The sequence below is a fragment of the Gekko japonicus genome, unplaced genomic scaffold (genome assembly GCF_001447785.1).
Source record: "Gekko japonicus isolate JY-2015 unplaced genomic scaffold, Gekko_japonicus_V1.1 scaffold1516, whole genome shotgun sequence".
NCBI lineage: Eukaryota > Metazoa > Chordata > Lepidosauria > Squamata > Gekkonidae > Gekko > Gekko japonicus.
Genome location: NW_015172050.1, coordinates 257,358 through 274,074, shown reverse-complemented (window position 1 = coordinate 274,074; position 16,717 = coordinate 257,358). Strand labels below are relative to the sequence as shown.

The 16,717-nt window shown below is 51.5% G+C and overlaps 1 protein-coding gene across 1 annotated transcript in view; it reads left to right on the top strand.

The window, feature by feature from the left end:
- The window catches only part of IFFO1 (intermediate filament family orphan 1), a 37,962-nt gene extending 22,841 nt beyond the window's left edge, over window positions 1–15,121 (top strand). Inside the window, exons 5-11 of the mRNA XM_015420730.1 lie at window positions 1,805–1,945; window positions 2,385–2,393; window positions 2,894–3,054; window positions 5,319–5,439; window positions 9,466–9,561; window positions 13,588–13,718; window positions 14,409–15,121. Of these exons, the coding sequence (XP_015276216.1) occupies window positions 1,805–1,945; window positions 2,385–2,393; window positions 2,894–3,054; window positions 5,319–5,439; window positions 9,466–9,561; window positions 13,588–13,718; window positions 14,409–14,511 (762 nt within the window). The 3' untranslated portion in view covers window positions 14,512–15,121. The remainder of the gene's footprint in view (window positions 1–1,804; window positions 1,946–2,384; window positions 2,394–2,893; window positions 3,055–5,318; window positions 5,440–9,465; window positions 9,562–13,587; window positions 13,719–14,408) is intronic.
- Window positions 15,122–16,717: the final 1,596 nt, after the last annotated feature.

The window sequence follows — 16,717 nt, the reverse complement described above, 5'->3', positions numbered from 1 at the left end:
TCTTCTTCTTCTTCTTCTTCTTCTTCTTCTTCTTCTTCTTCTTCTTCTTCTTCTTCTTCTTCTTCTTCTTCTTCTTCTTCCTTCTTCCTTCTTTCTTCTTCTTCCTTCTTCCTTCTTCCTTCTTCCTCCTCCTCCTCCTCCTCCTCTACATCTTTGAAGAAAACAGCTGAAATGAAACTTATATCCGGGATCTTCGTTAGAATTTTATTGTTTATTTGCTTATGTACTTTATTGTTTATTTGCTTAGAACTTTATGGTTTATTTGTGTTGGGTGATAGTGAGATATTGAAAAAATGGTATTTAGCAGAGATAATATAGCCCAGCAGAGCCTGAGTAAAATAATTCAGACTGAGTGCCAGAGTAAAATAATTCAGACTCAAGAGTCCACGTGTGATTACAGTATAAAGTTTAAATAATAACAGAGCATATAATCGGCTACATCCTTACTCTACAAAGACAAAACTAGAAGAAAAGCGATTATGGCTACTCTTACTTCTTCTTGAGAACACCAAACAAAGACGGGAAGAGAAGCCATAAAATGGTAATACACTGTGACACTTTAGTCCCAATCAAATGCCTAGATCAGGGAGAAAATTCCCGGGCATTCCACATCTAAAGAACATTGGTTACATGAGAAACATGTGACTTCCTGTGAGTAACATAAACAAACATTTAACCCCAGACATACTGAGTGTTTTCAACTTGTAATACCCAACAATTTGCTTCAACTTAGTACTTAATTGTTCATCTGCCTCTACTTAGTCTAATTGTATTTCGTGCTGAATTCTATTGTACTGTACACTTTTCCTTATATTCTATATAATTATATTTATTTAGACAATTGTCACTTTTAGCGTTTAATCATTCACAGCTTTTGTCATAGTTGAAATAAGGAAAAGGGCATATCTCCACAAGGAACAGGCATGGAGACTTACCTTTTTATTAAATGAAAGGGCCGTACTTTAAAAAAAAAAAAAAAGCATTGAAAAGGAAACAGCTCGTCTTCAGGGCCGGGGGGGGGAGGGGGAGAGGGAGTGGTTTGATAATGATGGCAGTCCAATGATTGAAAAGTGGATTGGAGGTGGGTAGGAGTGGGTGGAGCAAAGAAAACTGACATAAACATTATGCAGAAGGAAAAAGCCACTCAGATCTGTCTTCCAGAAAAAGAGCAGGGGAAAAAGTGTTCTCAAAAGAAGGGTGGGGGGAGTGGGGGAGGGGAAACAAAAAACCCCTGAAGTGATAACTAAAGGCACAAAAATGCATGTGGAAATCAGGGGATAAAGCAGAGAGCCAGTTTGGTGTAGTGGTTCAGTGCGCAGACTCTAATCTGAGACAACCAGGTTTGATTCCCCACTCCTCCACTTGCAACTGCTGGATGACCTTGGGCAAGCCATAGCTCTGTCAGAGCTGTTCTCTCAAGGACAGCTCTGGAAAGAGCTCTCTCGGCCCCACCGACCTCACAGGGTGTCTGTTGTGGGAAGCCGGAGGGGAAGGAGTTTATAAACTGCTCTGAGACTCCACGTGAAGGGCGGGTTATAAAGCCAATCTCCTCCTCCTCCTCCTTCAGTATGGGGGCCAGAATGGATGGGGGGAAAATATGCGGAAAAGCCCAGGGAGTGACTGTCTGACTGGGGAATTCAAAGTCACGTCTCCCAGTTCCTAGTCCACTAACCACTGCCCCATGCCGGCTCTGCCCTTCTCATCTCTTCTTTTGCTAGCTGACCAGGTGTTTGAGGAGGCAGGAGACCAGGATCTTCTAAGGGCCTCATCGGTCCCGCTGTCTCTCCTCTTTGTGTTGTTCCAGAACCTTACGGAGCTAGATACCAAGATTCAGGAGAAGGCCATGAAAGTGGACATGGACATCTGCCGGCGCATCGACATCACAGCCAAACTGTGCGACGTGGCCCAGCAGCGTAACTGCGAGGACATGATCAAGATGTTTCAGGTGAGAGGCGCCCGACTCCCTTCCCGTCTTTAAGGAAGGGAGACGCCAAAGGGGACCCGCGTTGCCCCTTTTCTGAGAGAAAGCACCCTGTCATTCTAACCCTCATTTCATGAATTCACCTCGGTCGCGCGGGAGAAAGTGGCAGGCAGTTTGAGGGCGGTCCACTCTGCAGTCTCAGTGGGGGCTCGGGGGACCCCCCCCCCCAAGAGTGTGTCTTCAGCCTGAATTTGGAGGGTCCTGTCAGGGGAACACGTGATGGAGAGGGAGACGGTGCCCTAGTACGTGTGCCTTTCTAACACCGTCTCTCTCTTCTCCCCCCATCCCCTTTTCTCTCTCTCTCTCTCTTTCTCTGTCTGATTCACTCACTCAACTTCTTCTCACGGCCTCTCTCTCTCTCTCCCTCTCTCTCTCACTCTTCTTTCTCTTGCTTCCCCCATAGAAGCAGTTGGTTAGTTTTTTTTGTCATTGAGCTGGGGGAAAAAAAATCGTGTGAGCTAGAAGCTTTTTTTTGTAAAATAAAGTTTAATCTGTGACTCCGGGCAATCTTTCTCTCCCTCGACTTTTGAAGACCTCTGTCTTGCTCTGTCCTCTGATGCCTCCATCTCTGTCTCTGGGGTTGTGATTTGAGCTCCCTTAACTGTGAACCCTCATCAGATTCCATTTTCAGTTGCTTAGCCTTTTTATTTTTTAAAACAGACGTTTCTAAAAAAATTGCATTTGAGCCACCGCACCATCTATAACCTGGTCATAATAAACCCGGCTCTCTCTCTCTCTTCTCTCTCTCTCCTCTCTCTCTCTCCTCTCCCCTCTCTCTTCTTTCTGTCTCGATCTTCCTCTCACCCCCCCATGCCATTCCACCCCCCCACCTCTCTTCTCACCCACCCACCTCCAACCCCCAACCCCCAACCCAACCTCGTTCTGTAGTCTCTGCACTTATCTCCCATTAAGGTCCCAGCTACGGTGGGCCGGAAGCGGGACCGGAAGCTGGTCAGCGACGAAGAGACCTCCCTGTCGGAGAGCGAGTCCTCCAAGAAGCCCGAGGAGGAGGAGGAAGACGAGACCACGGCCATGAGCATCAACGAAGAGATGCAAAGGATGCTGAACCAGCTGTGAGTCTCGCCCGCCGCGGGCTGCTGGTGGAGACCAGGGGGCACTGTTGACTCATGGTGCTAGCCTAGCTGGGCAGGATACCCTTAGGCTAGGGTTGCCAGCCTCCTGGTGGGGCCCGGTGGTCTCCTGCAATTATGGCTCATCTCCAGACTGTAGAGTTCTGTTCCCCTGGAGAAACGCTAGATTTGAGTCCTGTAGTGCTGCGGTGGCTCAAGTGGTTAAGACGCTGAACTGCAGGCTGTGGAAAGTCAGTAGTTCAGCGGTTCAAGACCCGAGTGTGCTGCATGACGGGGTGAGTTCCCATCTCTAGTTCCAGCTCCTGCCAACCTAGCAGAGTTAGTGTGAGCTAGCTCACAGTTTTTTAGCCTCCGGCTCACACATTTTTGTCTTCGCTCAGGAAGGAGGGCTTCAGAGCAAACCAATTTATGCAGTAGCCAAATCGCTCGCTCACAGCCAGTCGCTCACAAAGTAGAATTTTTGCTCACAAGACTCCACAGCTTAGAGGGAACATTACTTAGGGGCAATGTTCCCTCTAAGCTGTGGAGTCTTGTGAGCAAACATTCTACTCTGTGAGCTACTGGCATGAAATTTGTGAGCAAGCGATTTGGCTACTGCATAAATTGGTTGGCTCTGGAGTCATCCTTCCCGAGCGAAGACGAAAATCTGTGAGCTGGAGGCTGAAAAACTGTGAGCTAGCTCACAATAACTCAGCTTAGAGGGAACACTGCTTAGGGGGGTATAAGCTTTCGAGAGTCAACGCTCTGTTATTGCCAGTTTGGTGTAGTGGTTAAGTGCGTGGACTCTAATCTGGGAGAACCGGGTTTGATTCCCCACTCCTCCACATGCAGCTGCCGGTGTGACCTTGGGTCAGTCATAAGTTCCTTCAGAGCTGTCCTTGAAAAAGAGCAGTTTCTGCCAGAGCTCTCTCAGCCCCACCTACCTCGCAAGGTGTCTGTTGTGGGGAGGGGGAGGGAAAGGAGCTTGTAAGCTGCTCTGAGACTCCCAAGTGAAGGGAGGGGTATAAATCCAATCTCTTATCTTCCTCGCCTTCTAAAATCTTGGTTTCTAAGTCGCTACTAGACTGAAAACTAGCTGTTCTACTGCAAGGTTTGCCAGCCTTCAGGTGGTGGGGTGGGGGTCCAGGTGACAGAGGTCAGCTCCCATTGGAGACAGAGGAAGCTTCAGAGGGTGAACTTTGTGGCGTCACACCCTGCCGAAGTCGCTCCCTTCACCAAACTTCACCCTTTCCAGGTTCCACCCCTAAATCTCCGGGAATTCCCCAACACAGAGATGGCCACCCTACCTTAGGCCTAGCCTGGCCTCAAAAGCAGGAGCCTTTAGCGACCCCCTCCCTCAGATTTGAATCCAGGTGTGATAAACTTGTAAATAATAGAAGGAATGATCTCGTACGCTGTTTTGTCTAAAGTGCAGCCGACTGCGCAAAAGCAAAGGACCCGTATTAGTCTGCCTTTTGGGGAGGTCCTTTGAAGAAGCAGAGTTCCTTGGACACAGACACCCTCCCCCCAACCCTAGTGTATCCACATACCTTTCAAGGACCATATCAATGAAGCATAAGAACATAAGGGAATATAAGAGAAACTAGTGTTGGATCAGGCCAATGGCCTGTCCAGTCCAACACTCTGTCACACAGTGGCCAAAAATACCAGGTGCCGTCAGGAGGTCCACCAGTGGACCCAGGACGCTAGAAGCCCTCCCACTGTTGCCCCCCTCCACCAAGCACCAAGAATACAGAGCATCCATGGCCCCAGACTGAGAGTCCCTATCTATACCTTGTGGCTAATAGCCACTGATGGACCTCTGCTCCAGATGTTTATCCAATTCCCTCTTGATAAGGACATAAGCCTTGGTGCTCTGTGTTTGGCAACAGTGTGAGGGCTCCTAGTGTCCTGGCCCCACTGCTGGACCTCCTGATGGCACCTGGTATTTTTGGCCACTGTGTGACAGAGTGTTCGACTGGATGGGCCATTGGCCTGATCCAACACTGGCTTCTCTTACGGTCCTGTAAGACTTGTCCTTCAGGCAAAGCCAGTTTTATTACATACCCTAACTGTCTGAGGGGTTCTGTTGGTCCAAGCCCCCTGGACTGGTGGTGCCTGAGAATTTCAAAGATGGCCGTTCTTATTTCCAATAGAGGCAAAAATTAGAGCAGCCGGGAGCTTCTCCCCACAATCTGGCCCACCCCAATATGAAAGGGGCACAGAGCCAATGATCTGTGGCTGACCTCCTGTTCCCTCGTCCCCAGGAGGGAGTACGATTTCGAAGATGACTGTGATAGCCTTACCTGGGAGGAGACGGAAGAGACGCTGCTGCTCTGGGAGGACTTCTCCGGCTACGCCATTGCTGCTGCGGAGGCCCAGGGGGAGGTAACGGGCGGCCTCTGTGTCTTTTGGCTCTCTCTTGCTGCTTCCCCTCATAAGTCCGCATAGGCAACTGCAGGGACTCCTCCACCCTGGCTCCCTGGCCTCCATGTCCACTCTGGCCTGCACGCACGGGCTCTGTGCTGAAAAGAAGAACTAAATAACATTGCAATCCTCAGGCAAGGACAGCCTAGTGATGGCGAACCTTTTAGAGGCCGAGTGCCCAAACTGCGACCCAAAACCCACTTATTGATCGCAAAGTGCCAACACGGCCATTTAACCTGAATACTGAGGTTTGACTTTAGAAAAAACAACTCATACATTAATTTAAGATGATCCAAACAGAGTAAGGAAAGCAATCCCAAATGCTTTCATTTTCTTAAAATTATTTGGCAGAGAATTCGGCACTTTAATGATGGTCTGGGCCTGGCTGGGGCGATGGCACGCGTGCCCACAGAGAGGCCATAGGTTCACCACCACTGGCCTAAATCATACATTGCCTTGATTCGCAGCAATGTATTTTGGCTCTGCTGCTGGTGGGGAGGAGCCCTGAATTTTGGTGAGCATTTGAACCCTGGCCTCTGGCCTCGGAGATGATCTAGTTTAACACGTGTTGGGCTTGTAACAACCTGGGACCCGCAGCAGTCATTCTACCCATCTCCTCTGCAGCAGTGGGGGCAACACGCTTTTTTTTCTTTAAATGTGCAGACTTAAAAGACTGCCTACTGACCTGCCTGAGGCTCAGTGCAGCTGGTTTTTCCAGTCCCAAAACTAGCAGGGAGCTTTTCGAGCCCTTGGTGGGTCACCTCAGGCTTGAGGGGGTGAGAAATGACACCTGCAAAACCTGTGTTTGCAGAGAAGGGCCGGAAAGTAGGTTTTTAAAAATGAAAACACAGATTTTCAGCTAGCAGAATTCCTGTAGACGATGCAGCATTTTCTGACTTCTCTCTGTGCTTGCCTGGAATCCGCTCATCTATGACGTAGCTGCTGGAGGGTTGGTCTTGGACCAGGGAGGCCTGGTGTGAAATCCTGAGCTGGCCCTACCTCACAGGGCCATTGTGATTATCATTGTGGAGCACCTGCGGTTCCTGGGAGCAAAGGCAAGATACAAATGTGTGAGAGAATGGCTGTCTAGTGCATTTTTATCCTGCCCTTCTGCCAAGCGGGAATGTACATGGCTCTCCCCTCCAGCTTTTTCTTCTCACAACAACCCTGTGAGGTCAGTCAGGCCAAGAGAACGCAGTGACTGGCCCAGGGTCACCCAGTGAGCTACATGGCAGGGCAGATTCCAACCTGGATTGGAGGTTCCAGCCAGCTCCCTTGAATGATGCTGGGAAGGCAGCCAAGAGACGGGTCCTGGGCAAACCGGCTTATTCCCCACCGCCGTCCCACCGCCTTCAGGGATCAGTAGTCGCACCTGGAACCTCTGACCCTTCTGGGTCGTCCGCCAGGGCAGCCCTTCATAGAGCACATTGCTTGATTTCATCCCTGTTGTCCATCTTTTCATATGCCCAAATGATAAATAAAGTGGAAAATGGAAAACAGCAGAGCTGGCATGGTGTTAGTGGGGTCAGAGTGTCAGACTGGGGTCTGGGAGACCCGGGTTGAAATCCCCGCTCTGCCACGGAAGCTTGCTGGGTGACCTTGGGCCAGTCACGCCCTTCTCAGCCTGACCTACCTCACAGGGTTGTAGTCTGTGAGGATAAAATGAAGAATCACGTGAGGTACCTTGGGTCCTCGTTGAGGAGAAAGGCGGGGGTGGGTAATAAATGATGTAAATACGGAATTAAAATTTCCAGCCATCAAGGATTTAGTGACCAGTAAGTTTCTGTGGTGTCCCTGAAATCCCCTAGAGCCTCTGAAAGCAGGGAAGGGGCAAAGGGAAACAACAGTGCTTCTAATAGTTTTTAATATGGGGAGTGAAAACAGGCCCATGTGTTGCAAATGAACTGAGGGGAAGTGGCCAACGGGGATATTTATTTATTTCTTTATAATATATCTCCACAGAGCCCCCTGATATATTCGCTGCAGCCCCACTCCTTTGTTTTTATTGCTTCCCTTTTTGTTTTAAACATTCTTTTTTTTGCAAATGCATCCTCTCAGATCGCTTGATCAAGGAGGAAACTAGTTGCGGGAAGAGAAAGGGAGACTTAATTCTTTCCTCTCCTGGTGTTTTCTTGTTGGGAAAAAGCCCCTCCCAGTGTGCTTTTGCTTCTGTTGAGGAACAAAAGTAGCTACCTGTAATTTTTTTCCTCTCTGGTGGGTGTAAAAGTATCTCAGGAATAACAAGAAAATACTAATGGAGGAACAGGTTAAAGGAGGGGTGTCAAAGATATGGCCCACGGGCTGGAAGCGGCCCGTCCAGGGCTCTTACCTGGCCCCAGGGATCATTTTGTAGAAAAAGAAGTGCAGGAGCATATTAGCATAGCTCATTAGCATAACTTATTTGCATATGCCACACCCCCTGACATCACCGGAAGTGTGTCAGAAGGCAACACCCACCGCTCAGGCTCCGCTGGACTGTTTTGGACTGATAGGTATTGGAGGGGGGGGGGACGTGCAGATCTGTCCTCACAGAGGAGGGAGAGCTTGTACCTGAAGGTGGGCCGGGGGAGCTCTGCAACTTACCTGGCTGCTTCTTGCTCCTCGGGGCCCGACTGAGGGCTGCTGGGAGCAGGGGGCGGGGCTTCTTGCATGTGCCTGCCCCAAGGGCTCCTTACTGCCAGAGCTCCGCTCCTGTGTGCTCCCGCAGGAAATAATCCCTGCCTGGCCCACAAGCAACCTTTATTGCCAGATGACTGAGGCTGTGCATTATGTCCCTGTATACTGTCCCAGCACTAATGTGCAATGGGCAGCGAAAGGGAGAGGGCCAGGATCAGGGAGATACTGTCAGGAAATACTGTAAGAATGTTAATGCTTTAAGCTTGCTTGGATTTTGAGTAAAAATAATATTGTTAATTGGGTTTGCCTGTGCCTTTTTTATATCTCCAGTACCTCAGTGTTCCCTGTAAGCTGAGTTCGTGTGAGCTAGCTCACAGTTTTCTAGCCTCCGGCTCTCATGTTTTTGCCTTCGCTCAGGAAGGAGGGCTCCAGAGCAAACTAACTGATGCAGCAGCCAAATTGCTCGCTCACAACTTTCATGCCAGTAGCTCACAAAGCAGAATTTTTGCTCACAAGACTCCACAGCTTAGAGGGAGCATTACATTTTATGGCACACATGGCCCGGCCCAACAAAGCGATGTTTATGTCAGATCTGGCCCTCGCGAAGTACCCCTAATGTAGCCAATCCTCCAAGAGCTTACAGAGCTCTTCTTACAGGGGCTACTGTAAGCTCTTGGAGGATTGGCTAAATTAGGGGGGGGGGGTGTCGCCTAATATGCAAAGGAGTTCCTGCTACAAAAAGAGCCCTGGGTGACTAACAATTCAGTCGCCAGCGGCAGCTCAGCGGTTAAGTCCAGTCCAATATAAGTTTCTGCCAGGAAAGGGTGGAGGATCACCCACATGACAGCTGATACCGCTGCTCCCTGGCACCCAGGTGTTAATAGCGCCATGGAGCAGTTAAAGTCTCCCTTTCTCTCCCCTCCCCATTCGCCTTGCCAATGTAGGACAAAGGGAGCTAGCTACCCCATGGGGTTTTCAAGGCAAGAGACATTCCAAGGTGGTTCGCCATTGCCTACCTCTGCGCCAGGACTTTGATGGTCTCCCTTCCATATATGGACCAGGGCCGACCCTGCTTAGCTTCTGAGATTGGGCTGTCCAGGTCAGGGCTTTCTAAGGTGCTACTGGACCCAAACCTAGCTGTCCTACTGCTAACCAACATGACTACCCCCCTGAAATGATACTCAGTAAAGCAATCTCAAGCAGCGGAATAGATTTTGCAAAAGGAAATGAACCAAACCATGAACGAGGTTTAAACTGGAGTATTCTGTGCTAGCCGGGTATGTCCCTTTTCCTGTCTGACACCGCTAGTTCCTTCCGTAATTTCGTTCCCTGTTCCTGACGGCGGATGCCTGCTCTCTCTCCTGACTCCAGCAGCCGGACGACAGTTTGGAGAAAGTGATCAAGGACACGGAGTCACTCTTCAAGAGCAGGGAGAAAGAATATCAGGAAACCATTGACCAAATAGAGGTGAGAGAAGGGGGGAAAGAAGAGGCAGGGTGGGGGTGGCGGGGCCTGTTTGGGTTCAGGATGCTGAAAGCAGACTCCAGAGTCGCTCGGAACTCTTCCCCAAGTGAAAATATGGGAGGGGAAAGTTACGTTTTGAGGCTGATGTCTAGTATTCTTTTAAAGAGAGGGCAGGGCCACATGGAGGGGGGCAGTTTACAGAGACTATCCTAGTGGTCAAGTGCGCGGACTCTAATCTGGGAGAACCGGGTTTGATTCCCCACTCCTCCACTTGCACCTGGCTGGATGACCTTGGGCAAACCATAGTCCTGATAAGAGCTGTCCTTGAAAAAAGAGCAGTTTCTGTCAGAGCTCTCTCAGCCCCATCGACTGCACAGGGTGTCTGTGGTGGGGAGGGGAAGGGAAAGGAGTTTGTAAGCCAATCTGAGACACCTTTGGGTAGTGAAGGGCGGGGTATAAATCCAATCTCTTCTTCTTCTTCTTTTACCTCACAGGGTGTCTGTTGTGGGGAGGGGAAGGGAAAGGAGTTTGTAAGCCGCTCTGAGACTCCTTTGGGTAGTGAAGGGTGGGGTATAAATCCAATCTCTTCTTCTTCTTTTACCTCACAGGGTGTCTGTTGTGGGGGGGGGGAGGGAAAGGGGATTGGAGTTTGTAAGCTGCTCTGAGACACCTTTGGGTAGTGAAGTGCGGGGTATAAATCCAATCTCTTCTTCTTCTTTTACCTCACAGGGTGTCTGTTGTGGGGGGGGGGAAGGGAAAGGAGATTGTAAGCCGCTCTGAGACACCGTTGTGGAGTGAAGGGCGGGGTATAAATCCAATCTCGTCTTCTCACTGGAAAGAAGATAAGGATGCCAACCTTCAGGTGGGACCTGGGGATCCCCTGGAATTGCAGCTCATCTCCAGATGAAAGAGATCAGTCCCCCTGGAGAAAGTGGATGCTTTGGAGGGTAGCCTCTATGGCATTGTACCCCACTGGGGTCCCTTTGCTCCCTAGGCTCCACCCCCAAATCTCCAGGAGTTTCCCAACCTGGAGCTGGCAACCATACCCCCATTGGTGGCTAGGGCGGGGGGACCTGGCAACTGTAAAGGAAGAGGATACACAGCTTCCCTCTGTCTCTCTCTGTGTGTATATATTCATGTGCGCAGATTCCCAAGGAAACCTGACGCCCAACCTCTTCCCACTTTAAATGCTATATTTGGGCCTTGTGGGAACCTTGTCGGTAGACTGCCGATATAAAAGATAAGGCAAGCCGAACTGTCGCTGCCTTAGTCGAGCTGGAGATAAATTTAGCCAGCTCGCTAAATAAAGAGAGGGAGGCAGGGAGGGGGGGAGCTGCCTGGGCGGAGGAGTGTTGGGGGGGGTTGATGGAAGCCAAGGGAGCCAGCAGCTCTGGCAGCCAGCGGGGTGCCCAAAGATGGGTTGCTCGGGCGAGGGAGGCATTATCGCTCTTGCGGGCTCAGCTGGCAACATGAAGTGATGACCTAAGGAACCGTCAGGAATCTGGGCGGTTTGGGAAAACCCCAGGGAGAAATGAATTGCCCTTTCTTTGGCTATAGGGACGAGATATAGGGGCGAGATCTCCATCTGGGCTCAGTGGTTAAGACGTTGAACTGCAGGCCGGAAGGTCGGTAGCTCAGCGGTTCGAGACCCGAGTGTCGCATGACGGAGTGAGCTCCCGTCCCTGGTCCTAGCTCCTGCCAACCCAGCAGTTCAAAAGCAAGAAATTGCAAGTAGATAAATAGGTACCGCTTCGGTGGGAAGGCAACAGCATTCTGTGCACCTCGGCGTCTAGTCATGCCGGCCACATGACCATGGAAGCGTCTTCGGACAGCGCTGGCTCTTCGGCTTGGAAACGGAGATGAGCACCGCAACCCTAGAGTCGGATTCGACTGGCTTTCGAGCAAGGGAACTCTATCTGGGCGCTCATGTGGTTTCCCCTCTTCCATTCCCTAATAAAGAGAATCAAGAAGGGGGGGGCTACAATGAACAGAACTCTGGAAGAAGTCTCCCACAAGGGATGCCAACTCTGGCTTGGGACATTCCTGGCTGTTTGGGGGCCGTGACTTCTGCGGGAGGGATTTGGGGAGGGAGCTTCATACTGTCCATTCTCGGAAGCTGTTGCTTCCTCCAGGGGAGCTGATCTCTGTACCCTGGAATTCAGTTGTCATTCCAGGGGAACTCCAGACCGGTTGGCACTCCTAGGTCTCTCTCTTGCTTTCCTTCCCTCCCACCCCAGCAAGGTTTTCCCCAATCTGTAGCATCTTCCTTCCTCTCTGTCTGCTCACGTGTCAGACCTCCGCCAGCGGCTTTAAGAGCATAAGAGAAGCCATGTTGGATCAGGCTAATGGCCCATCCAGTCCAACAGTCTGTGTCACACAGCGGCCAGAACCCCAGGTACCATCAGGAGGTCTGCCAGTGGGGCCTGAACTCCCAAAGCCACCCCACTGGTGCACCCTTCCCCCCAAGCACCAAGAATACAGAGCAATACAGAGCTGTGTCCCGATTGTCCATTGGCTAAGACCGCTCCTGCCCTCTTTACAGAAAGTGTGGCCATTCCGTCGTTTGGGACAAATGGCAGGATTTGCTCCCAAGTGGGAAGGGCTGGCAGACCTTCATTGATATGGGGGTAAACAGTAAAGGGATAAAGTAAAATAAAGGGGTGCACTTTGGGGTGCCATAGAGACGGGGCCTCACTCTGCTCCTCGTCCCTGGTCTCCCCGGTTACCCAAAGGCCTTACCTGCTCAGTCCAATCATGGGTCGTGTTGGAGAATGGGGTGGAACCTCAAGAGGTGGCTTTTGTGTATAGTAGAAGGGGAAGAGGGAAGAATGCACAGGGCTGACGATGGCTCCCGGTCCCTTATGCACACTTCTTGGTTCTTTTTTACATGAATACACTGCAGCTATTGATGATTCTGAAGCTCTGCACCCCAAAGTAAGCTTTGGATCACCATGAACACACCCCCACATTCAGGGGACTCTGCTTTATGAGGGGGACTATGCTGCTCCCAGGTCCAGAGCCTAGTTTTTGCACTGACTGTTCCCAAGTGCCCAGGAGAAATGTAGATTAAGTAACGGGTGTGTGTGTGGGGGGAACTGTACCACAACACAAGGTGTGGGCCTACCGAAATCACACACACACACGCATCCCACACACCTACCGGGGACTGTGCTCTCTGCAAGGGGATGTGTCTGGCCCAAACACTGGTTCTGGCACCAAGAGCTCCTATTCGGGGTGCCGCCCAGGAAGCCTCTGCGATGATGTGTTAAGTCGCTCGCTTAACAAAAGTAGTCGGAGAGTGATTCAGCAAAGATTCAGCTTTATTCAGCGACTCAAACACAACTCCAACACGGATCAACATCTGATAGCCAGAACAGCTTTTGCATTGCAGCTGTCCTGCTTTTAAACTCTCCCGGCTAATGTAGCCACGCCTACTGTACAAGTACCAACCAATAAGGTGGTATGCATAAGGACCAATCACGGACGTTCCCGCTCAGGGAGCTTGCTGACAAGTGATTGGTTAGGTACTTCCTGGGCTAGCAATGTGGTTGGATGGATTTGGATCCTAGCCCAGGACGAAGCTTGACATGACGTTTCAATTAGATGTTTTCATCACACATCATGCATTCAATGGTAGCTTATTGAATACATTACATTATGTCAGCGAATAAGGAACCAGGGCGGCTGCATGCCCTTTGCACCCAAGGTGTGCAGAGTCTGAGGCTGTCTGATCTGGGGAGGTCCCATTCTTATTTTGGGGGTGCAGAGCTTTTGAAGCATCATCAATATTTGCTGTTGGCTTCGCAAAGGAGGACCTGGGACCCAGCTCCAGCCTCCCAGGGAAAGCTTGACAGCAAACCCTCAAGATGGGTCTGCCACTCCCCTTGCATGCCATACAATTTTGGGGTGGAGGAAGACCCTTGCTTAGGGCGGCGGTCCAGTCTGGAAGAGAGGGACGTGTCGTTCTGGGCAGGGCGACCCAGTATCCAGCAGCAGGGTGATTCCACCTGTCTCTTCCCTTTGACGCAGCTGGAGTTGGCCACAGCCAAGAACGACATGAACCGGCACCTCCACGAGTACATGGAGATGTGTAGCATGAAGCGTGGGCTGGACGTGCAAATGGAGACCTGTCGCCGGCTCATCACCCAGTCCGGGGACAGGTGAGCGCCAGGACCTGCCGACGGCTCCTGGCTCTGCATCCGAGGAGGGAGGTTGGTGGGTCTCAGGTGTGGGAAGGGCATCAGGATCCAGGGTTGGAGCCACAGAGGTTTGGGGGGAGGGGGGCTCTTTTCCCTGCCGTGGGAGGGGGAGTGTGTGTGTCGGGGGAGGGGAGGGGGTGGCTCTGTCGGGGTCGGATTCTGAGTGATTGGCTGTAAACCCCCCTCCTTGCAGACTTGCAGGCGTTGTGTTTCGTGCCATGTGTGTCTAGAAGGTCATTGCGGTTTTGACAGACGCAATCGCTGTCGCAAGAGAACCTCCACCGGACTAAAGAGACGTCGCCGACCGGCTGGGCTTTTTGCACACTAGCTTTATGGGACTGTGAATTCAGTGCGGCGCTGGGCTTGGGGGGGGAATGTTCCCACACAAACCCCCCCCCCCCGTCCTCACGCTTGCAAGACACTTTCCCCCAGATACTTCCTGGCTCTCCTGGTGCTCCCGCGCGCCCTTTGACAAGTAAGCCTTACGCACCAACGCCATTCACTGCTTCCACGACAATTCTTAGGCCCCGTCCTCATCTGCCGGCGTCCGCCTCACCCAGTTTGCCTTGTAACCGGCGCCCGCCAATCCCTCCCTACTTCCCCACGCCCCCTCCCCGTGCCCGTGTGACCCCCGCCCTTTTTTTCTTTCAGAAAGTCTCCGGCTTTCACTCCGGTACCGAGCAGTGAATCGGCCTCAAACGAGGAGGCGGAGGAGTCCGATCGTGACCTCCGGAGTGACGCTTCCATAAGATAATGGGGGGGAGAGGCTGTGCCCCTTTCCTCTGCATCGCCCCCTGCTGGCCCAGGAGGTGTGGCGGTGGGGGGGAGCCATGTCCCAACCATGGCCTTCACGTAGAGTTCCGCCACTGAGTCCCTCCACACCCGGAGGTGGAGCTAGACAGATGCCCCTCGAGGGAGTCTGGTGTCCTGAGTCTTCTCCCATCTGAACACCTCCTTTCCCTGCTCTCCCCATCCCGCCCCCTGCCTTTTGTGGGCCTTATGGGGGGGGGAGACGGTACGTCCGCCTTAACTGCAGCTGAGAACCTCCTGGGGGGGGGCCTAATGAATGCCCCCCTCCCTCCCCTTAGTATACGTGACTGTCCTCCTCATGTGCCAAGAAGCGGCACCAGGCCAAAAAAACCCCCTGAACCTCCTGTTGGTGCCAGCCGGACTCTCTGTGTGGCTCTCCTCGCTCACGGAACACGTCTTTCGTCCCTGAATTGTACAAGATAGCGAGAGCCTCTCCATCTGGGGAAGAAGACCAGGCTTTTGCCGCCTCCGCCACCGCCACTTGCCCCAGCTCTGTCCTTTGCCTTTTTGCTTAGTTCTTTGTCTGTGGCACAAACGTCGTCTGTGATGTGCTATGTCTGGAAACGAACCAATAAAATGGGTCACTTCCTTTTCTACAGCTTTGGTCCTGGCCGTTTTGTTTCCGCAGACTCGTTCGGGGGGGTGTGGGTTGTTGTGTTCGCGGAACACTTGGGGGGGGGGGGGGGGGAGACGTGACGCTGACCAAGAGGCTCTTGGAGCAGGTATTAAAAAGTCAGGTCCAACAATGTGTTCCGTTTTCCCTGGATCCATGTGATCAAGATCTGTGCCTGGAGCTCTGTGCTCGATTTCCAGACACTTTCCCCCTTTCTTTGCATCACACGGGTGCAGGAAGGCCAAATTCAGGTGGCCCACGGGGAGAGATATTAGGCGACTCCCTGTGTCATTTTCCGAATCTGCAGTGACCTTGGGGGGACCACCGTTTGCCCTGCTAGGGAAATGTGTGTGTACCCTATGGAGCCCCCCCACAATGCAATAGTGCCTCTCCTGGACACTTTCAGGTTGAGGAAATGAGAGGGGTGGGATGGCTAATGCCCCTTCTCTTTGCATGCTGCGGTTCTGGTCTGAATCAAGGCCTGTGGGCCTGGGGTTGACATCCCCAGGAGGGACTGTTCCAAGTGTAGGCAAAATTTCTCCGGCGATCCAGAGAAACACACGCATGGATTTAGGCCCTGAGCCGGACACTGTTCTGTACGAAGCAGTGCTGCCACCTGGATCTACTGGAGCATGCATGCAATCCTCACGATGCGGAGAGGACAGACCAAGCTTGTTGCTTGTTGCTGGCGATGGTAATAATAATTATCATATGGCAGTGTGTGTAGTATAGCCAAAAGATCCTAAGATTGTCTAGGAGCCAGAAGGTCTAGCTCTCTCAGTGTTATACACCACTAGGTGGTGACCTAGACTTGTTTTTAAGGCAAGAGACATTTCAGAGGCAGTATTCCATTGCCTGCCTCTGCATAACGCCCATCCAAATACTAGCCAGGGTCGGCCCTGCTTAGCTTCCAAGATCTGATGAGATCGGGCTACCCTGGGCTATCCAGGTCAGGGCGCTGGATATGGTGGTCTTACTACAATTGTAGCAGTGACTCCTCATGTGGTTTTGACAGCACAACAAACTGAAGAGTCAAAAGGGACCAAAAGATGCCAAAAAAGATACCCATCCCAAGATATTGGTGGAGCGTGTGTAAGCAGACTGTGGTGACCAGTGTTCCCTCTAAGCTGAGTTAGTGTGAGCTAGGTCACAGTTTTTTAGCCTCGGGCCCACACATTTTTGTCTTGGCTTAGGAAGGATGGCTCCACATAGAGCAAACTGATTTATGCAGTAGCCAAACCGCTCACTCACAACTTTAATGCCAGCAGCTCACAAAGTGGATTTTTTTGCTCACAAGCAGTGGTTCCCTCTAAGCTGAGTTAGTGTGAGCTAGGTCACAGTTTTTTAGCCTCGGGCCCACACATTTTTGTCTTGGCTTAGGAAGGATGGCTTCACATAGAGCAAACTTATGCAGTAGCCAAACCGCTCACTCACAACTTTAATGCCAGCAGCTCACAAAGTGGATTTTTTGCTTACAAGCAGTGGTTCCCTCTAAGCTGAGTTAGTGTGAGCTAGCTCAGTTTTTTAACCTCCGGCT